The sequence below is a fragment of the Lissotriton helveticus genome, chromosome 2_2, assembly GCF_964261635.1.
Source record: "Lissotriton helveticus chromosome 2_2, aLisHel1.1, whole genome shotgun sequence".
Lineage (NCBI taxonomy): Eukaryota > Metazoa > Chordata > Amphibia > Caudata > Salamandridae > Lissotriton > Lissotriton helveticus.
Window position 1 is genome coordinate 344991604 of NC_136060.1, and position 23280 is coordinate 345014883.

Here is a 23280-nt window from a genome sequence, read left to right on the forward strand (position 1 = left end):
CGCCCCCCTCACCCTCGCCCCCCTCACCCTCGCCCCCTCCACCCTCTCACCCCCTCACCCTCTCGCCGCCACACACCCTCTCACCCCCTCACGTCGCCACACACCCTCTCACCCCTCACCCTCTCATCCTCACGCCGCCACACACCCCTCTCACCCCCTCACGGCCGCCACACACCCTCTCACCCCCTCACCCTCTCATCCTCATGCCGCCACACACCCTTTCACCCCCCTCACGCCGCCACACACCCTCACCCCCCCTCTGACCCCCTCACCCTCACGCCGCCACACACCCTCTCACCCCCTCACCCCGCCACACACCCTCTCGCCGCCACACACCCTCTCACACCCTCACGCCGCCACACACCCTCTCACACCCTCACCCTCACGCCGCCACACACCCTCTCACACCCTCACCCTCACGCCGCCACACACCCTCTCACACCCTCACGCCGCCACACACCCTCTCACCTCCTCACGCCGCCACACACCCTTCTCACCTCCTCACGCCGCCACACACCCTCTCACCTCCTCACGCCGCCACACACCCTCTCACCCCCTCACGCCGCGCCACACACCCTCTCATCCTCACGCCGCCACACACCCTCTCACCCCCTCATGCCGCCTCACACCCTCACGCCGCCACACACCCTCTCACACCCTCACGCCGCCACACACCCCTCTTACACCCTCACCCTCACCCCGCCACACACCCTCTCACCCCCTCACCCTCACGCCGCCACACACCCTCTAACCCCCTCAGCCGCCACACACCCTCTCAACCCTCACCCTCACGCCGCCTCACACCCCCCTCATCCCCTCACCCCTTCACTGTCACACCCCTCACCCTCACCCCCCTCACCCCCCTCACCCTCACACCCCTCACCCCCTCATCTCACACCCCCTCATCCTCACACCCCCTCATCCTCACACCCCCCTCACCCGCACACCCACCTCACCCACCCTCACACACACCCTCACCGTCACACACACCCTCACACCCCTCACCCTCACACCCCCCTCACACACCCTCACACACCGTCACTCACACACCCTCACACCCCCACACCCTCTCACCCTCACTCTCACACCCCCTCACCCTCACACCCCCTCACCCTCACACCCCCTCACCCTCACACCCCCTCACCCCCTCACACCCCTCACCCTCACCAGCATAGCATAACAAAACAAAGCATAGGATAGCAAAACAAAACATAGCATAACAAAACAAAACATAGCAAAACACAACACAGCATAGCATAACAAAACATAGCATAGCATAACAAAACATAGCATAACGATACAAAGCATAGGATAGCAAAACTAAACATAGCATAACGAAACAAAGCATAGGATAGCAAAACTAAACATAGCATAAGGAAACAAAGCATAGGATAGCAAAACTAAACATAGCATAACGAAACAAAGCATAGGATAGCATAGCAAAACATAGCATACCAAACACAACACAACAAAAAATAGCATAGCATAATAAAACATAGCATAGGAAAACAAAGCATAGCATAATAAAACAACATAACAAAACATAGCATAACGAAACATAGCATAGCATAACAAAGCATAGGAAAACTAAACACAGCATAGCATAACAAAGCAAAGCATAGGATAGCAAAACATAGTATAGCATAACATAGTATAGCATAACAAAACATAGCATAGCAAAACAAAACATATCATAGCATACAGCATCAATCCGCACCACCACAGCATCAATCTGCACCACCACAGCATCACTCAGGGACATCACAACATCACTATGCGCTGCCACAGCATCACTGAAGGCCACCGCATCACTCGTTCGCCATCCCAACATCACTCAGCGCCACCACAGCATCAATCTGTGTAACCATTCAACAACACCTGGTTCACATATGTTCTCTCAATGTTTCAAGCTTTATTACAAATCTAACAAAAAGATGTTAAAATTTCACTTGTGTTCTTTGATTTTCGTCACAATTAAATACACTGAACATAATCTTCACAAAAGTTATAAATTACAATAACTTTCGTTTAAGTATTAATTATTGAAAAAAATTAAAAAGCCATTGTTAGTAATATCAATACATGTAAGTCACGTAAATACAACACATTGCATTACAAATGCTATAGGTGTCACATTTGCGAAAGTTATAACTATTGGCATTGTAAATGACAAAGCTATTAATTTCGCTATTTTCAAAACCACACATAAATAAAAAATGTGTCATGTTATGTTATGTTATGTTAAAAGCATTTATACCGCGCACGGTCACCAAAGGTTTCATGGCGCTCAAGACAAATGCGGGAGAGACAGTGCTGCAGAAGGCTCAATAGGCTAGCTTGAAAAAGTGGGTTTTAAGTAGTTTACGAAAACAATCGTACTGAGAACAGAGTCTAAAACAAGAAGGAAGGGAATTCCACAAAGTGGGGGCCAGAAAGGAAAAGCATGAACCACCGTGTTTTTTCCTTTTGTACCTAGGGATCGTAAGCAGATTATGAGAGGTGGATCGGAGTGCTCTAGATGGAGTATAGCGCTGGAGACTAGAGATAATAAAGGCAGGGGCTTGGCCGATGAGGGCTTTAAACACCAACCAACCAAGTTTGAACTGACAGCGGTAGGCCACCGGGAGCCAATGCAATCTGTTCAACAAGGGTGAAATGTGTTGGTGTTTCGGGAGATGAAATACCAATCTAGCCGCCTGATTTTGCACCAGCTGTAACCGGTAAAGATGATAGGCCGGGGTACCTACGTAGAGGGAGTTGGCATAGTCAATGCGTGAAGTCACCAGGGCCATGATAACTAAAATAAGTGCTTCAGTGGTAAGGAACCTACGAATTTTGCAGATCCTGCGAAGATGGAAAAAGCAGGATGATGTTACTGCATTAATTTGGGGTCTCATAGACAGTTCATTTGCCATTATGACACCAAGACTCTTTACCGACTTGACAGGGCAAGGTGGAGGCCCAAGGGAGGGGGCCAGAAGCTGGAATTCCAAGGATTGACTGGCCCACCCATCAATACCAACTCCGTCTTATTTGGGTTAAGCTTCAGCTGAATATACTGCATCCACTCTGAAATCTCCAGCATGGTTGATTGAAAATTGGAACAGGAAGAAGGGGAAGAATCCACAGGAAAGATCAGTTGAAGATCATCCGCGTAATTCAAAATAGTAACAGGGGCGTGACGGAGGGAAACCAAAAGGGGTTGCATATAAAGATTAAATAAAAGAGGGGACAAAGCGGAACCTTGAGGGACACCACAAACTAAAGGAGTGAGGGGAGCAGAAAAATTGGACAATTGGACTGCCTGAGAACGCTGATGGAGGAAAGATCTAATCCATGCGAGAGCCATACCCTGGATACCAGCATTGTTGACACGGTCGATCAGAATAGCATGATCGACCGTGTCAAATGCGGTCGACAGGTCCAGTAAAACAAGAGCCTGGGCGATGTTCTTGTCAGCTCCTTGTCTCAGCACATCCATCACCGCTACGATAACTGTTTCGGTAGAGTGAGCTGGACGAAAGCCAGCTTGATGCTTCTCCAGAAAGGAGGAGCTCTCGATGAATGAGCTGAGGCAACGGGTGACATAGGCCTCCAAAATTTTCCCCAAATAGGGGAGGACGGAAATAGGTCGAAAATTACTCATGACAGACGGATCGGTCCCTGGCTTTTTTAGGATGGGAACAACCACCGCCTGTTTAAAGGATTCTGGAACCATGCCAGTGGCAAGCGATTTATTGAGTAGTGACAAAGGAGGGTCTGGACAGGCCAGAAAAATGTCCCTGAGGATTTGAGGGGGACAGGAATCATTAGGAGATCCAGAGCTCACAGAATGTAACTGTGAGATAAATCCATCAGGGAGATGGGAGGGAAGGCCTCTAGCCGGCAGGGGTTCATAGGAGGCAGGGGTGGGGGGTGGGTGATGGGAAGGAAGGGATATTCTTTTTGATGGTAACAATTTTGTCCAAAAAGTACGAGTTCAGAGAGTCGCACAAACCCAGGGAGGGTAAGGGTTGTGCGGTGACACGATCTAGCAGGGTAAGTTCCTCGACTATGGAAAAAATTTCCTTAGTCTTGGAAACGGAATCCATAATTTTTTGGGAAAATTTGGAGGATTTAGCTGATAGAAGAGATTTTTTATAATGTTTCAATAGATCTACATATTCAGACTTGGCTCGGGGATCATAATTACGCCACCAACGACGCTCAGCTTGGCGAAGGGATAGCTTATCAGATTTAAGTTGGTCAGTAAACCAGCGCTGGGCGTCATGTGGACGTTTACTTTTAATGATTTTACGTGGAGCTACTTTATCACTTGCAGATGTCAACCATTGTTCAAGGGAGCTAACCTGATCGGTCAGCGAGCTCTGTTCCCCAGGGGCGGTAGAGGTCAAAATGGTATAGAACTCCGTAAGGTTGGCATGCTTCCAGTTACGGGCAGTGAAATTGGAAATGGGGGAGGGGCGGGCAGCCAAGGTGAGGTTGATAGAGAAAGAAATGAAAAGGTGATCAGACCATGAACAGGGATACACTAAGGGAGGAGAAATCTCAAGATTAGTTGTCCAGACTTGGTCTAAAATGTGACCTTTACAGTGAGTGGCAGTCGTGATATGCTGACTACAGTTTAAACTCACTAAAAGGTCAGTAAAATCAACAGAGGAACTGCTCTCCCGGGAATCAGAGGGCCAGTAATTAAAGTCGCCAACAATAAGAATTTTGGCAGAGTTAATGACTAGCCCCGATACCAAGTCACCAAACTGTTGAGTGAAAAAAGGCATACAGTCAGGGGGTCGATAGACCAGAATACAGACAAAAGAAAACCTGGGGGAGGAAAATTTAAACGAGACAATCCGTGTTAGGGAGGGAAGAAGTTTCTAAGGTAGTAAACTTATGCTGGGAGTGAATAATGACTGTGACTCCCCCACCAGCTCTCCCACCGCCCCTGTTCGATTGTAAAATATAATACCCAGAGGGGATGGCTGCCAGGATATCTGGGGCAGAATCTTCCGTCAACCAAGTTTCGGAGAGAAGTAGAACATCGATTCTTTCACCATCCAGCAATTGAAATATCTCGAGCTGGTGTTTCACCAGTGATCGAGTGTTCAGGTATACTACCACCAAAGATTGTGATCTGGGGGGCCCAACTACAGGTGCAGTGGTCAGGGGGGCGTCATGACAAGGCCGTGGACCTAAGGTAGGGATGGCTGGGGAGGGACCAGGCGAGATATAAATGCCATATTTCATAGCCGCGCCCATTGAACGAGCGTTCAGGGGTCCAGGATGTTGAAGGGATAACAGATCCGCACAAGAGTAAGAGGCTAAAAGGGCATGGGGTATAGTCGCTGGGCGCGGACGGGCGCAGACGGGCTTAACTTTGGCGCAACTTCGGCGCGAAGTCGGCGCGTCTGCTGCGCTCGTCCGCTGTGCGTCCGCCAAGGCCCCATAGAAATACCCCAAGAGGAGGAAGCAGCTAGCACGCTAACCTGCCGGAGACAGGAAGTGGCAGACAGGAAGTGGTGCAAGGAGTGTTGCTCTGAAACCGACCCTCCGCTCGATCGGCACACAGCCGCGGCGGAACGGGGTCGAGAGCAAAGTGGCAGCAGGTAGGAATCAAATGCAAAGTTTAAAATTACACATTAGTGTCTAAAATCACACAAACGCGCAAAAAATAAATGACCCCAAACACGGGGGAGGCTCGCGCTCTGTGAGCCAGGAACAGCCTGAATCGGCGCTCGCGTCACAGGGAGCGCGGGCCAACCCCTAGATATAACCCCTGATGTAACAGCAGCTAGCACGCTAACCTGCCGGAGACCGGAAGTGGCAGACAGGAAGTGGTGCAAGGGGTGTTGCTCTGAAACCGACCCTCCGCTCGATCGGCACACAGCCGTGGCGGAACGGGGTCGAGAGCAAAGTGGCAGCAGGTAGGAATCAAATGCACAGTTTAAAATTACACATTAGTGTCTAAAATCACACAAACGCGCAAAAAATAAATGACCCCAAACACGGGGGAGGCTCGCGCTCTGTGAGCCAGGAACAGCCTGAATCGCCGCTCTCGTCATTTACAATACCAATAGCTCAAACTTTCCTAATGCGAGACCTATTGCATTGCAAATGCTTGTTTACCTAGCCATGTTGCAGGGTTCAGTACCATATGTGGCCAAAAGGGGACCTCTTTTGGTGAAATATGGTACTGCACCCTGCAGAAGATGTGGTGAATACACCCTATCCATAATGCATTGCATGCAAGACAGTACATTCAAATAGCTAGGTTCATATATACAATTAGTAGCTTTGAAATGTGACAAAAGAATTAGTACATCAAATTTGGATTAGGTTGTAGTCTGTTTGGAGCTGATGAAGGGAAATTTATAGATGGTCTGATATAAATGTGAGATGTTCTAGTGAGTGAAGTAACCACTGCCAGCCTAGTTTAGGACCTAGTGTATGTCCTACCTGAAGCCTTTTAAGAAAATAGTGCCTTGAGGTTGTAATTGAAACCTAGGGTGTAACAACACATGTAACAGGGAATGTCCTCATAGGAGGTTACAAGTAGAGACAAGGCGGTACTAAGGAGGGACTACTAAGGCTATTGACCAATGAAAAGCGACCATTTACGAAGGACAGGGACAGGAGCTAATTATAAAGATGGTCGGAAAGTGGGCGGAGCTTTGTGCCCATATCCTGAATACAGTATGTCTCGAAGAGCCCGCGCTTACGCTGCCTAGCGATACCTAAAATATTTTTTAAGCAGAGACTGGCTCAGAAAAGGCTCCCTCCAGCTCATACATCTTCAAGTAAGGTGCCTTCACTGGTGCCTTTCCATCAACTGGACGAAGAAGACTACGAAGATGATAGCCTCTTCGATGCATCAAGTTGCCCTGCAGAGCTTCATGTTGAATGCCAGGACGATTCTGATGAGGGTGACCATTATGAAAGCGTATTAAGGCCCACAGGAGCACCTACAACACCCTAAACAATACTAGGAAGACATGGTATGTCTTCCATCAGCGATTATATTGGACTTATAGTTCATGCTGTCAGATTACAGGAAAAGTTTTCCTCCCACATCTACTCATGTTGAACACAGTCCAGCTACCACAGCTTCAGCGCCTCTTCAGATGCCAACTCCTCCGCCTGGCCAACAGTTGCCTCCACCAGTACTCAGTTCTCCACAAGTATCGAATCCCACCTCATCTGATGAGGAAAGAGAAGGTGAACTCAATGATTGCCATCGTGAGTGGGATGACTACGTGTTGCCAACACCATCATCTCGATCACCTCCCACTGCAGATTCTCCTCCAGAAGACATGGTAGGTTTACACAACCTCTTAGAAAGAGCAGCGACCCGTTTTGGTTTGCCTATGCGGGGAAAACAAAATGACAGTATCCTTTATGATTTCAAGCAGACCCTCCAGGATTTCGTGGTTTGCCGCGAAATCGGCACTTTTGTAAAAATGCCGCGATTTTTACAAAAGTGCCCGCGAAATCGGCACTTTTGTAGAAATCGCGCGGCATTTTTACAAAAGCCGCTATATCCTGGGGGGTCTGACTAATGTAAAGAGTGAGATACAGACAGATCCTTGGACAGTTAATAGAAATGGGTGAACTTAGCGGCACCTGTGTGTGCGGAACCATATGGAAGAGAACGTGCAGCACATGCGGCAGGAAAAGGTGCTTCACCAGGTATATATCGGCTACAGTCGGAAGGGAGCGTGTTAACTAATGTGCGCACAGACCGCAGCATAAGAAGTCAGGCGTGTCCTAACCTTTCTCCCACCGTAAAACACCTCACCTGCCCCCCTATAGTAACGTCAAAGAATGCTATGGGATTATTCGAATTTGATGCCAGGACCGCCATTCTTGTGACTGTGACTCGGAAACAGAACTGTTTCCGACTGTAGAGCGTTTCACGGCATTAGCGATAAACATAGAAGAAAGATAGAATAGAAGAAAGATAGAGTAGAAGAAAGATAGAACGGACGCCCGTTTACGCTCCTCGTTTCTTTGATAATGGGGTAACTCAAGCGCTAAACTTTTGTTTTTTTAAGTACTTGGCCAATTGCTAAATTAGGAAAATTGGAAGTCAAGAGATAGGTGTCTCCTCCTTAGGACCACATTGCGCATGAACATCGGCTCCATCCCCAGATTGTTTTTTTCCGCCATCAGGCTCGGATGTATTTCCTGCGCTCCGGTTTGGAACCGATTTTTCCTTCGGCACGCAATCCTCACCCAGTTAGACGGTATTGTTTCGATCGCGATCCACGATGCGATTCTCTACCAACTTCGAAGTCTTTGATTCAGGTCGTCGACGAAGGCCTTCGGGCCTACATAGGCCTCACTTTTTGGCTCATGGAAAGGAAGCCATTCAAGAAGGGTCCTCAATGTGGGTCAAAGTTTCCCCACACCGACCTACATGAGGTGTGCAACCTGTGTCTTACACTGGAGCACGAGTCCAAAGACTGTTCGGCTTGTGCCTCATTCCGCTTCAAGAAGACCATTCGGGACCCACGAGCTCAAAGAACTATGGCTCGCTCGTCAGCTTCGAATCCCGACGACATCTTCAAAGAGGCCGTCGATGTGCCAGAACACCAGCACGCCGAGGAGAGTATCGGATCCTCAGATGCCGAAGACTCCGACGCCGAGGAAGTCACTCCAGCTCAACGGGTCGTAAGTAAGACCGTCGACCCTACCCCTTCCTCGACACCATCAAAAAAGGCTTCGGTCACACCCTCACCTTCGGGCTCTGGTGCACACCGAGAGACTGCTTCCAACACCCCGCCTTCAGGCCCGGCAAAGAAGCCCATAAAGCCTTCAGGCGGCTCGTGCTCGAGCCAGCCTATTTCCGGTGCCGACCCAGTACCGACACCGAAGAAAAAGCCATCTTCCTCTTCCATGTCGACCGTTGCTTCGACACCCGAGCACACGTGCCGAAGACTGGCAGCGATTCATCGATGCCGAAACCGCACTTGGTGCCGAGTAAAAAATCAACCAAAGCTCCAGATTCACATGCATCGGAGCTGAAAAAACTCTCGGAATCGAAAAAACAGGTTCCCGTAAACGAAACTTTGAAAGGGCACACTCCTAAGCCAGCTACCGACTCGGTGCCTAAAAAACTTACGGAGCCGAAAATTTCGACGCCAAAGGATCTACCCTGCTCACAGGAGCTTTTTACACCGGATCCACAGCAAAAAACTTTTGTGAAGGATCCTAAAACTGGACAATTGACTCTCAGCTCCAAGAAGAGACCACTTGAGGCGCCAGCACCTCCTCCCCCTGCAAAAAGAGAGACATTGCAACCTCTCCATTAAGGGTCCCATTTTCCTCCACCTCCCCATACTGTTCCTCCTCCTACACCACCTCCACCACATCATTCACCTACACCATCTCCTGATCCAGACGATGATGTACACACAGATTCTGATTATTTTTTATTTTTTATTTTAGAAGTTTTCTATAGCGCTGACCAGACCCGAGGGTATCTGAGCGCTTTACAATCGGAGGAGAAGAAACATAAGCATATACAGTTAGGGAGAAGGATAAATGAGTTCATAAGTGTTCACGAAGGTGCCCCGTAGAGACGAAGAGGTCTAGTGGTCCAGGGTGCGCCTTTGAGGTATAGAGGGATTGAGGTAGACTCAATACAAAGAAAACTTTTTCTTGGAGGATAAGCGTGATCATAAGTGGTCACCTGCAGATTAGATCTTGAAGTGGAAATTGCCAAATTGGAACTAGTTCAAAAACAAAGGCAGTAGTAAAATACAAAGAGCCTTGTGTTGGGTCATGGGTGGAACTAGAGATAGTATTGACAAAAGACGCGGGCATAAAAACATTTAGAAACAAAGCAATTCTATTATAAGAAAGGGCCCAAGTGAACAGGGTTGTTACCCCATAAAATACAAATGCAGAGGAAATGGAATTATATACACTCAGTGGCTGACTAGGAGGGTCAACTCCATACAACTGATGCAGATATTCTATAGACTTTTTCACATTACTATATAGCCCTCTATGAGAGAGACCGTATTGTATGCAGTTACAGGATATGTACCTGGCAAGAGTCTGCTTTCCCAAGATAGACAGCATTACGAGATGAGTTGGTACAATTAATAACAGTAGAAGAGGTGGTACAGGACATTTAAATGCTTCCTAACAATAGGTCCTGATGGGTTCTCTATTTATTTTTAAATAAGAGGTTCTCAGTAATTCTTTTCCCTGATCTGACTAAGGTCTGCAACTCTTTTCTTCATTCCCGGGAGGTAATGCCATTGATGTAATCTCTTCTTACACTTTTTTGCTAAACCGGGAACAGACTGGTGGTTCCTGTTGCTTGACAGCCTTTCTTAATAGTGACATGCAGATTTTCACTATGATCCTGACCACCAGGCTGAAGGGGATTTGGCCCAATTTAGTATCTCACTATCATTCGGATTTCATTAACGATAAACACACTAGTCACCGGACACATCAGGTTGGCCCTCACTGTAGTCGACAAGGCATCAACCACAAGAACCCAGGTCTTCCTGCCCTCTTGATGCAGTAAAGCCATTTGACAGTGTTGGGGAATTCTTAGCAAAAACGCTAGATGGAAAGACTTCAGTCCCCCAAATGAAGTCTTTCATCTTGACGAATTATGTGGGATTCTCCTCCAGACTCTGAATATGGTCACGTCTTTCAGAACCTATAAGATTAGCCAGGGAGCAAGACACTGTGCCCCACTCGACTTCAGTATTTGATTTAACAATGGATCAACTGTACGAACATGTGATTGCGATTTTAGAGATAACAGGTCTAGAAACCAGGAGGCAACAGGTGAAAATTGTCCTTTTTGCAGATGATATTCTTTGTTTTCTATCCATTCCTTCCACCTATCTCCCGGAATTGAGGATAGAACTGGTTCATTTCCGACATGTAGCAGGGTTCAAAATTAACCACCACAATTCTAAGGCAATGCTGGTGGTAGAGAATCAAGATGATTGTAAATTTTGGGATGAATTGTTTTGTAGAGAGAGTATTCAACAAGAAATTGTCTGATGAAGGCTGACAGTATGTTAGTGTGTATACCCAACTTTATTTCACCAAATGTGGTATTAATCATAAGGATTTCTGTTTCCGTCCTAAATCCAATGGACAAGTTGAGAGATTCAACAGAGCATTAAAGGAGGCTATTTAATTGGCTATCAAGGGTGGAACCAATTGGAGGAAAGCATTACAAGCTGTTGCTTGCCTCCTAATTCAGTGACTTTAGTAAGTCCCTTTGAGTTGTTAAGAGGACGAAAACAAAGTACTAAGCTGGTGCCATAGCGGTGGAAGGATAAGAAGGGGAGCAGTTTCTAAATTGATTTTCGTAATGCAAGAACAACTGTTGAGAGCTACAAAAATAAAATTAAGCTTAATATGTATACTAAAAGAGGCACATGCAGTAAACAGTTTGTGATATTCTGTGATCATGTACAACTCAAGAAAATAAGGGTTGTTGGAAAGAGATCAGTATGTTGGTCTGATTCTGTCAGTTACCCAAGTGTTTAGGAACGTATTACAGGTGATTATTGGAACAGTGTGGAATGTCAGTCATGTTTCCTTACATAAAGGAACAGCAGCAGGATATGTGAATAAGGGTGTATACAGTAGTAATGTGTTTTTGAATGTGTCTAACATCCAATGGGGGAGACTTACATTTAATTAAACTGCACCATTTGCAGAGAGGAAACCTTGTGGTGAAGTTGATAAAAAGGCTAATGTTTCTTTTGATCTGGAAAATCATTTATTGAATTAGAACAATGATCTGACTGCATTTTTGAAATATGATGACTGCTTCTGATTGGACACCATAGGCCCTTAACTTGTGGTTTCTGTGCATTTCTTTGGGTTTCAGCATCACTGCTTCCAAGTGGAAAACATTGACGAGTGGTGTCTGCTGTTTCCTTAGTTTGCAGCATCACAGCTAATTGGTGGATACCATTGGCAAGGAAGTTTTATAAAGTGTGTACATGACCCAGGGGTGTCTGAGCATTGCACAGCATACAAAGTAATAAGAGGTTGCACTTTTGAGTGCGGAGAAAATTCACAGTGGTTCGATACAGTAGAGGCAGTTGTGAGTATTATAAATACAACTGGAGAGCACATTTTCAATGGTTAGAGAGAGAGAGAGAGAGAGAGAAGATATATAGATATATAGATGTAGAGATGTAGAGATGTAGAGATGTATTTTTGCGAATCTCCGGAGGTTGGGAATTCCTTGTAGTATTTCCAGTAAAGGAGCATGAGTGGGAGCTCTTTCGTTAGTCCATGCAGCTCAGGGAATAGGGAGTCAGAGCTTCATAGGGCATGGCTACCTCCAGAACTGGCAAGTTTGCAGGCCAGGAATTTAGGGGCCCAAGGATGAAGTGCCTTATGTGTGATGCAAGCCACTCTAAGAATGCATCGGGCTTCAATCGGTAGCCAATTGGCTAGAATCGCATTACCATAGATATTACAAGCGCCTATGCAATATTTTGAAAGTCAGTTGGCAGTATGAATGGTTTGATATTTTTTAGGAGTCCTAAGTTGATATAATGAGCTTTTGGCTTTGGAGTTGATATTTCTATGCATGTTTAGGTTTTTGTGAGTTGTACCAAGGGATGTGGTGCAGTTAATGATTTTGTGAGTGCAATTGAGTACATCAAGGCATCGGATCAAGCTTTCAGTTTGGGACGTATTATGAGGGGAGAGATTAGAAGGAATTCAGTAATCATTGGATTTAGCTTTAAGTGATTGAAAGCCATGATGGTTCCTTAAGAGTATTATTTAGGTTAATTACATCATCTAGAGTTGAGATTTTTATGGAAAGATGGGTGTCCTCCGGATGTAGATGAAATGCAATATTAGCTAGTTGGAGTCTGTGTAAGGGGCTCCGCCACTGCTCACATAGAGCGGCTGCAGTCCTGGGAAGCTGGATGACTCATTGGGACATGGAGCACACTTGGCACACCCAACACATTCAAGACAGAAATTACTCGTACTACTCTGGCCCATACAAAGTTCACACAAGTATTGACTGCTTTGTGTGCTCCAGAGCATTGAGTATTTATGTAACTCACACACAGTATCTGGGTCGCACCCTGTCCAACCACAGTTTAGAGGAGCGCCCTCCAATACCTATTTGGAGGCTCCACTCAGCAGCTCTTGCAGATGTTACCTTCCGAGTCTCCTTGGTGGACCAGGTCGCACAATACTTCGCCATCAACCATGGGATGACCTCTAACCAGTGACCGGAATGGGAGGCCTTTATGGTGGTGGTGAGGAAACGCAGCCTGGGCCAGTCGGTGGGTATCTGTGGGGAACTGGACTGGAAGATTACAAAGTTGGACGTTGCCCTACATGAGCAAGATACAAGCAGGGAGCCAACCCGGACAAGCTCCCAATCGGAGCCACGGTAGAGCACGGTCCGGTTTACTGAGAGGGAGTAGCTTTGGCAGAGGTTTGACTAAAGGCGTCCCTCATACTCACCGATGGACTCATGGGGCCTAATGATGGGTGGAGAAGTGTGGCTCAATGGTTAGAGCGGCAGACCCTGATGCAGAGGTCTGGCCTGGGACCAGGGTTCAATTTCCGCCTCTGCGGGTCTTGGGCTCAATTTCCTCGGACCCGATCATTCTCGCCTCGGTGCCTATTCTAATCATGGGTCCCACTCTGCAACTCTGGGCAATATCTTGCTTAATCTCCACAAAGGCCCCAACAGCGCTGGGATGCCTGGCTTCACCTTGGGGGTGTCCATGAGTGGGCATTTCACAGGGAAAAGCCAGGAAGGGTTCCACAGCGGTATGCGTTACAGCGCCAGGAAGCCCCAGTTGGGGTATAAGTGCGCTTTACAAGTACAAATTTCATTTAATTCATTATAAGTTATTTTGATATTTAGATCCAGGCCAATTAGGTGCTGTATATTAACTTTTCACTTCTTTATATTTTGTGTTTATTGAGACTCTCGGAGTGGGAACATCATTTTCCTTCTAGGTCTAGACTAAATGCCTTGGGGAGAGGCATGAAACTAGTTGACCACATGGGAACAATAGGTACTGATTGCTAGGGTTTTCCCACACGTCCCCAGATTTTAGTATACTTTCTATGGGGTTTGGAATAAAATTTGTTTTTGGACTCACAAATTTGGTGTTTTTAAACTTTTTTCACTTCTATTAAATAAACCCACTCCTTTTTCGAAATTTATCATAGGTGATTAGGTGTATAGGGAACCCCCTGCCCCCCACCCCACTATAATTGATATTAAAATGCTCCCACGTAATCGTTGGTAGTAGCACGCCCCTGTCCGTAGAGGGCAGGGATGGACCCAATGATGAAGCATGCCACCATGGGGCAACCCGGGTGGGTGAGGGTTTTATGAAAATACATTTTTATTTTCTGATTTTGCAAGGTATTTGACGAAAAGTCCCCCTTTTTCTCTTCCTTTTATGAGGGTACCTCTCTTGATTATTGATATAGTACCGTGGAGGACAGGTCCCCACTCTAAACAACTTCTACTCTCTCTCTAGTGTTTTTTGGGATTGGTGTAGCACCCGCCAAATTGATCCGCTAAATTGTCTGACGTTTTGTTGTCTGTGTTCTCCATGGCCCATCAATAATTTGTTTTGGGTATTGTTAAAGGCTTTTTGTCACCTCTTTCGGCTATTTTGCGTCTGCTAGATCGCCGTTCTTTATTTAAATCACCTGATGAGATGACAATTTTTATTGATTTTTGGTCTTAACTAGTTCACAGACCCAGCTGCGGGAGGTGCTGCTATGTGATCTATTCACAGCTAGAAGTTTCCATCAAAAGAACAAGATACTTGCAGTAATGATATTTCTAGTGCATACTCTACCTAAACATAGGTTAATCACCAACCCGCTCACCTCTGTTCTGAGAACTGGATTCTTTTCCATCTGAAAAGGTCCCAATCTAGAGATCTGGACGCAGGTCATGCCAGTCTGCTGATGGGCTCTGCATTGGTGTGCGTTGGGCGGTACTTAAACAACATCCGTGCCGATCTGCATGACTCCACCTACCAGCATGCACGAGTACTGCTTTAAATAGTCCCACGGTGAGGGATCTGCTGTTAAGAATATCCCTCAGAAAGAGTGTTATTGAAGTTAAATAAGTTATTCTTCTAGTGCATTGCGAGATTGTGACATGCAGATTTAGAGGGATCTAATGTACTGACTGATTTAACATCTTCCTTTCTGACCTTTTCGCCTGGGGAAGCTGACTGGAATGGTGTCAAATTGAATTTGACTACCACTCTCCTTAAAAATAAAAAAAATTGCACACTGCCAGTTTCATCCCACAAATGATTCTGCCCACCTCACTGTAGAAATGGATATAGCACTTCCAATTCCCATGAAGGATGCTATATGGTTCGAACAATCCTAATCTAAATCCGAAACTCCATTGTACTGTGCAAGGTTGTGAAAGACTCAAACAGAAAGCTCAAGTAACACTATTATGTAGGCTGAACATTCCAGTGCTGTCACAACCGCTCTTTGATATGACTGTAGAGCTAATAACTCACTCCCAAATAAAATAAACACACACACATGGGGTGATCTCTATGAAAACAATGCATTTATCAATATAGACTCCATCCGAGTGCGAGCAGGCTTACTCCGCAAAAGAAAATGTTATAACACAGAAGAAAACTAGCATTTAGACAAACTACGACTCACTTTCACATGATCTGGAAGCTTTTAAACCATTTGAAGCCCTAGTCATGGCCCCTTTTATACCATCAAACAGTAGGTTCAGGGAAAGCAAAAACACCTTCCAAACTGTACGTGGTCTAACTCAGAAAGAAATAGAAGGAGAAAAATAGAATAACGAGGAAAAGCCTATGGAACAACGTAATCAGTATCACAAAGAATAGTTATTATTTAAAATCATTAAAAACAACTGCGCTCAAGACAAATAATGCTGGTATACATAAAAAGACATATAGCAAAAACCAGGCAAGTGGCACATAAAATCTTTACATAATAAAAAAGGAACAACATAGACATAAACACAATGTCCTTAATAAATTTGGGCCACACAGAAGCGTCGACGGCGTTTCGACCGCTGCTTGTTTTAAGCAGTCATCTTCAGGACAAAAAATTGCTTGAGCGTTGGGTATCTGTCAGTGAAGTGAAGAGGACCAATCATTAATTTATGGTCATCCACATGTAACTTTGAAAAGTTTAAAAACACACTTGGTCAGCAGGATTTTTTAGAATCTTGGAGCAATGGCAGCAAGTTTTCTGCCAGCATAGTACCCAATAATTTGGCAGCCGTCACGAATTTGAGGCACGTTGCTTGTTCCGGATAAGTATGCTTTTCCTTCCCCACAACTAGTCATGGCCCCGGCACCTTTTAAGCTCATCTGATCAATACATAGAGACATACAACAGGCACTACCTGGCTAGCTAGAGGTGGATGGGGTGCTGACTTAGAGACTCCTCTTACTGACCAGTTGTGGGCATATTGCTGCTCCTAGAAGGGACACTATTACCCTGCAGCAGATTGTGATTAATTCACTACAGATATCTGCATAGAAGTACTACTCGCTGCTTGCACTACACAGATGGGGACTGAAGGTCGACTCGAGGTGAGAACAATGCGGGAAGGAAGATGCTGATTTTTGTAACATGCATGCGTTTGTGCTAACATTCTGGATTACTGGACAAATGTGTTAACATTGTGCAAAAGATAATTGACTTACCTATTCAAATGCCATCACTCATTGAACTCCTTGGGTGGGTGCAAAAGATTCCACATGCTAGCCACAAACTCCAAGCGCTAGCCCTTCTCCTAGTGAAGAAGCTGGTGGCGCTCCACTGGGACCATGGACATGCCCCTACCGCTTTGTTAGTGGATAAACAAACTTACTGCAGTGAACAGACAAAACTATATACTGAATTACTTTGCATATTGTCATGCTCCAATAATATATGGATGCCGTTCCGCTGCCTACTTCTTGTGTGTTGACAGTCAGCAGAGCCGCTGGTGGTGGGAGGGGGGCGCTCTGTTTGTATTAAGCATTGGAAAAGCGCAGTTTTTTCACAAGGTTGTGGAATTTAATAAAATGTCTACTTGTCCATGGGGCAGGTTGCTTCATAAATCTACTTGTCCTGTAACAAAATCCACTTGTCCCTTTTGTGCCATGTAATGCAAATTATGGCAGCAATCTCATTATACAAGAGTTCTGGTATAGCCTCTCTAATTGTTCCAGGGCTCGGACCATAGAAAGGTTTGAATACCAATAATTCCATTATGTTGATACGTTTCTGCAGGTCTATATACTGGGGCAGAAGGTAGTGGTAAGCAATAGATCAAGGGTTGGAATGCCCTTTTGAGACTGTACAAACCTACTAACTTGCATGTTTTAAGGGTTTTCACCAACGCTTTTCTAATCTTTTCCCATACTGAAAAATGTTGGACATTTACTCCCGACTGTGGAAGACATAAACCTTTTTCCAGGGTTGGGAAAAAAGTGGGTGGAGGAAAAGTGAACTTGAAACATTCAGATGTTCACATAAACCAATCTACCCATGCACATTTGCTCATGCTAAAATGCAGTTCACAAATATTTTGTAGGAGTCCTATTTCTAAGCCTGCTTCTGTAAATTTGTGTGAATTCACGGAAAGTGTATATGCGCACTTAATGCAAGGATATGTATCATCGATGCACTTTTGAGACTTTCTATAATAATTGGGCCTCTAATTAGGCCTGGCGTTAACCATGATCTTTTGTGTGTTAAAACATTCTCTCTCTCTCTCTGTGTCTGTCTTTCTCTCTGTCTCTGGCTGTCTCGCTCTCTCTCTCTCTGTCTCTCTCTGTCTCTCTCTGTCTCTCTCTGTCTCTCTCTCTGTCTCTCTCTCGCTTTCTGCTTCACTGTGAGTGACCATATTCTGCTCTTTTACAAGGAGCATATTGGCACACAAAGTTGTGTTCAGTGCCCAGAACCGCTGTGGCAATGTGTACTTTTTGAGACCAAAAACAATTTTTGCTTATGCCAATGCTTGTTAGAATAGCGAGGGCCCAACAGCTCCCACACCGATAAGGTTTTACAAAAACCATGCCAAAACAAGTCACACATTGACAAAACCAAAACGATGACCACCAATTTCAGACCTACTGGCTTTGCCAGTGCTTGCTTATTTTTGTAAACCCATAATCTTATTTAAACTGGTTACACTGATTTTCCATTATGAATATGTTTGGGAAATGTAATCATACTTTAACATGTTACTAAATGATGCTGCAAAGATATGCTACCTAAAATCTTACAGTAGTTTAGCAAAATGTTTTTTTTCCTCCTTGCATTTTTTTGTGAACATTTTATTTTGAAAGCAAGGAATCACCACTCTTGCTTCTGCAAATATTTACATATAATCAGAGAGCATTATACATAGCCTCATATTACTAAACTTTGAAAATGTGTGTACACATTTATACTGGAACCAGTGTCAGTAGTGCAGGCCGAGCTTACAACATTTACTTTTAGTGCACACCTTAATAATAAAGGCTTTGCATTTATGAACCATAAATACAAGTTGGAGCAGCATGAATACATGGACACACTTATTACCTTAACTGTAGACAATGCCATTCGCTGATCCATAATGTGGTACTGAAACTGGCAGCCAAAGGGTTTGTGCTGTAGGGGGTTGGGCCTACTTGTCTCAAAGACAAAATGCACATGAAAACGTGTTGCCCTTCACCCCAAATATGTCCCAAGCGTCTGGCTATAGGAATTCCACATCCCTTTATATTTTTATTGTAGGATAGATTTAAAATGAAATGCAAATGGAATGTGCATGTTGAAGTAATTGGAGGCATAATGAATATTAAACTAGCATTTCTATCCAACGTTATTGTTTTTCTCTCCAGGTGTCTTCTATTGGTGAAGTCCTTTATAAAGAAGAGCAAATTGTTGGAGGGAAAAAAAATGGTTTTCAGAGGAAAATCTATTCCAGCGAGAGTTCTGGTTCGGACGATACCGTTTCTGAAGGCAGAATTGAATGGGCTCCTCCTTGCGAAGAAGACCTTTTTTCAAGAACTCATCTATAAAACTGCATATTAAGAGTAATAGTAGTCGTATCTATTGGTTTAACAGTAATGAGATGGAAAACTATTATTGGCAGCCTGTTAACTCTAAACCAACTGCTTTTGTTTCCTCTTCAGTTAACTGATTCAGATGTGTATTTATCTTTCACTTCTCGCTCATTTCATAGTTGAAGACAATCCTGTTGACATTTGTTTTATTTGACAAACTATTGAATACATGACAGTTTGAAATAGATTAGACTGCATTGTCTTAAGAATGAGCGTGCATGTGCTTGTCTTTGTAGTATCACTGCTAATTTGCATCTCTGCTCCGGTTACCTTCATTTGTAACTGTAGCTTTAGCATTCATTGATATTGTCGTAGATGGCAACTTCTGCTGTTCAGAGATTTTTAGCCCTTGCCATATTTAGACTTCTCTAAAGAAACGAGAGATAAATACTTAACACTGTAATTTATCAGTGCCTTTCTGAATGCAGAAGAAACCTGAATGAGTTGTCATCAAAGTCCGTCATGTAACTTTGAGGTAGGAACAACAGGGTTGTGCTTTAGAGACTTGAAGAATACTGTGTTTTCGCTCCTAACAATTCTCCTACTCTCTTCTCTCCCGTCTCCCACACCCTTGTCTCTTTATGGAAGGCCCTATGGTTTGTAATTCTGCTAACTGGAGCAGCCTAGGTTTTCATCTTTTGGGTGATAGCGACTTTCTCTTTTTTTCTCCTGTTAGTTTGTAGCCTGTAGTAAGATAAAATAATTGGTTAAGAAGGTTAAATTATTGGAGTGGTATATGTGGATTGTCCAGAATCTTGTGCATGGTATGGGTGCATCATACCTAATCGCAAAGGGTTGCATTTAAATAAGCTACAAAAGTACTTCGTCTTTATGGCCTTCTGGAATGACACAAAATATCTGCAGTGCTTGGGGTGTTTTAGTTTAAAAAATATATATATATGTATGCAGTAGTCATTGATTCATTTGAAAAATCCTGAGGCTCCTGCAGTTAGCTGCTGTTGTGATTGTACTTAACTAAATCCCGTAGTTAATTTGTGCTTGAGAGAATGTTACAGAAAAGTTGAGTATGTGTGGTGCGTTGCGCAGCCAAGGATGCAGTAAAGAAGTAATTTCAAAAAGTATGATTGCAGTAGTAATTTTTATGTTTGCGCCTTGTTTTAAAAAATATTTTTCTTCAAAACTAGAGCAGTCCGAAGACATTGAGGTATAATCGTTCGTCTAAAACACACTTTAAACTCATTATGCAAAATGTCTGTCTGGAGAAGCAATATTTCAAATATTAAGGATTCAAAATGTTATAAACTGTTATTCTATACAACTGCAGCATGTCTCTTCTAACATCAAGAATTATAGAAAGTTAGAAATGACTTCGAAAAAGCTGATATACTTAATTTTAGGGCAATAACATGTAGCGAGACATTTGAGTTTAACAGGCTTTACAATGTGTATTGGCCCAAGCGGGTCATCTGCGTCTTGATTTTTGAAGTTGTGCCCTTTCAAACAAACACAGAAAAAAAGTAATTCTGTGCTGTAAGCATGCAGTATAAAACATGCAACGTTTGAGTGAAGAGAAATAATGTGGTAGGCTCTAACACTATTTGTATTAATCAGGAATACTCTTTACCCTGAGGTGACTCAAATGGAGTATTGGGATTGTGTTGCCTTTCTGATGTAAATGATCTAAAAAATATAATCTGGTTAAAAAGAAAAGCTTGCCAGAATGAACATTTACTTGCTATTGAAACCCTGAGACTGACACACCTGATAGTTACTGTGGCTATGTTTTCAGCGTATACAGTCAGTACATTGCTCTCGGGTTTCAATCCGTACTGCATTTTTGACTCTTTACATTTTCTTTTTATAATTATTTATTTGTAGGCTTTTTATGTTTTGTTTCCTCTGGAGATTCCTAAAGTGATGGTTAGAATCTGCACTGAGGGAGGGATAGTCTTTGTTAAGATAAATGTAGAAACAATTAAAAGTTAAATTTCTGAAAATCACCAAATTGAAGACTTGTAGAATGAAGTGGAATGCATTCCGAACAGCATTCAGCTAATTTTACTTTATGTATAACTATTTCCTATGGAGGAAAGGGCTTAACAAATAGCAAAGAAACCATTCTTTGTTAAATTCTGTGTAAACCTTGGCAGACTTGTTGAAGATCAGTGTAAAAGTTAAAGAAAATATAAATGAGCCTGGGTAATAGCGTATTAGGTCTTCACTGTTCCAGAGCTAAACAACTAAAGTTCAGAATATGTCCGAGTTGGTGTGATTTTACGTAGTTTTTTTCAGTATGGATAAGGCACATTCATTAAAAGTTGGCAAAACGCGGAACGCACTGTGGTATGAAGCGCATTGCATATCCATAGCACTGAGATTATCAGTTTTCCATTCCTGGGCTGAAATTCAGTTTTACTTCAAGTGGTTGTATTGCTCTGATTTCACGTACACCAGAGTAACTGATTTTGTTTTCTTGTGAAGTTACTTAACACTGAATAAAACATTGTAAAATGGTCATGCTTTTTGTTTTTCTTAAGATGTTTTCACAGAATACCATGTCATTCATTTCCATGAACAGAGCAGTTTAAAAAAAATGTAAATACAAAAAAACCTACAATTTTTATTAAGAAAAGGCGTTAACTAATGGAAGGACCAGAAAATAAATGCTCTTTAAAAAAAAGTGGCCTTGTTATAAATAATAAATACTTTGTAGACTCTAGTACTTTGATCTTTTCCACCGGACGTCATGTTTTCTTATTGAGGTAGTAATGTTGTAGTATGGTGAGACTACATAAGCACACTTTACAGATATGCACCTGCAGTAATGTTGTTTTCTGTTAAAGATTGACTGATCCATTTTCAAAAATGTGCCCCATATCTTCACAGAGACAGGTTGTCGTAGCTAGCTAAAGGTCCAAGATTGTACAAGCAATGAAAGAACTGGCTGGGGACTGCATCATGAATCGTGTGTCATGCCTGGACTGATGTCTGTTTTAGAAACATGATTTAAGCTTTGGTGTAGAAGGTTCATTTTCACACTTTTATTTTCAAATAAGTGATTCCCCTTCTGTCATCTATACTAGCTTTTCTCTCCCCAGCATATAACCTTGCTGCACAAGTGCCCTCATCCGTCCCACCACCTCATCTAATGTTCTGTGCTTTAAGTTGGGAAGACCCTATTCCCAATAACAGTTGAATTTGGTACTGGATAAACTAAACAGATGTCAGGACAGAATATTGGGAGGCATCCATCATGTCAATCTTAGAGAAATAGTGTCTGGGAGAAATAAGGCTGATTGACTCTTAACATCCAGCAGTCGTTGATACTGTTATATTTTTGCCTTAAAAAGCATATGCTAGGTATGATCATGTCCTGATAGGTGAAGAACGTAACCTGATCATTGAAGTCAAACATTGTGTAATATCCCTAAAACACCATAGCGATGTTCATTTAAATGGTGTTGCGGGGAAGTACCCTGGTGAAAGTTAAATGAAGGGTTGTTTAGAGTAGGGAATGCATAAACTTAATTACATGGTTGATGTGGAAGGTATGGGTCGCGGTTAAACTAACAGTTATGTGGCTGCTTCGGCACCAGGATACCTCACGGCAATTAATGGGAAAGACTTCTGAAACTTCATGCTGATCTGAAGGAGGCTGAGAGGCAGCATATGTATACCCTGTTGCGGAAACTATGGCATAATATTCTCTGTCTGACACTGTTTGACATGATTTTGGCTGGAAATTCAAAATTCTGTGCCTCTGCGGATGCACGTTCAGTGCCTACAATCCTCAATAATGAACTTCAACAGTCCTCAAAAAGACAGTGTATTTAGAGAGAGTTTGGGCGTGAACAGTATAAGTGAATCAGGTAGTAGTATGTCTTTTATTTTGTCATATATTCATACTTTTTCTAGATTTCGCTCCAAAACACAGCCCGTAACTAGGTTTCCCAAACCTCTGACCCAAGGATTTAGTCAATATACCAAAATGAGACTGAGAGACCAGAATCCCGGAACCACCCTGCAACCAGCGAAACATTATATGAGACATCTGAAAGAGACTATTAGTTATGTATTCCTTACCTTAGAATTACCCCCATCCGTCCGACACACCTGGAGATTTTTTTCTCAGCATTACCCCTGCGCATCGGTTGGTGGCATCGGTTGACTCCGCCTTCGTCTATGGCATTGTGGTCGCCGTCGT

At 43.8% G+C, this 23280-nt stretch overlaps 1 protein-coding gene across 2 annotated transcripts in view; it reads left to right on the forward strand.

The window, feature by feature from the left end:
• The window catches only part of KIAA0232 (KIAA0232 ortholog), a 397277-nt gene extending 375686 nt beyond the window's left edge, over window positions 1–21591 (forward strand). For both annotated transcript variants that reach the window (XM_078678507.1, XM_078678506.1), the window contains exon 9: window positions 18891–21591. In XM_078678507.1, the coding sequence (XP_078534633.1) occupies window positions 18891–19070 (180 nt within the window). In that variant the 3' untranslated portion in view covers window positions 19071–21591. The remainder of the gene's footprint in view (window positions 1–18890) is intronic.
• Window positions 21592–23280: the final 1689 nt, after the last annotated feature.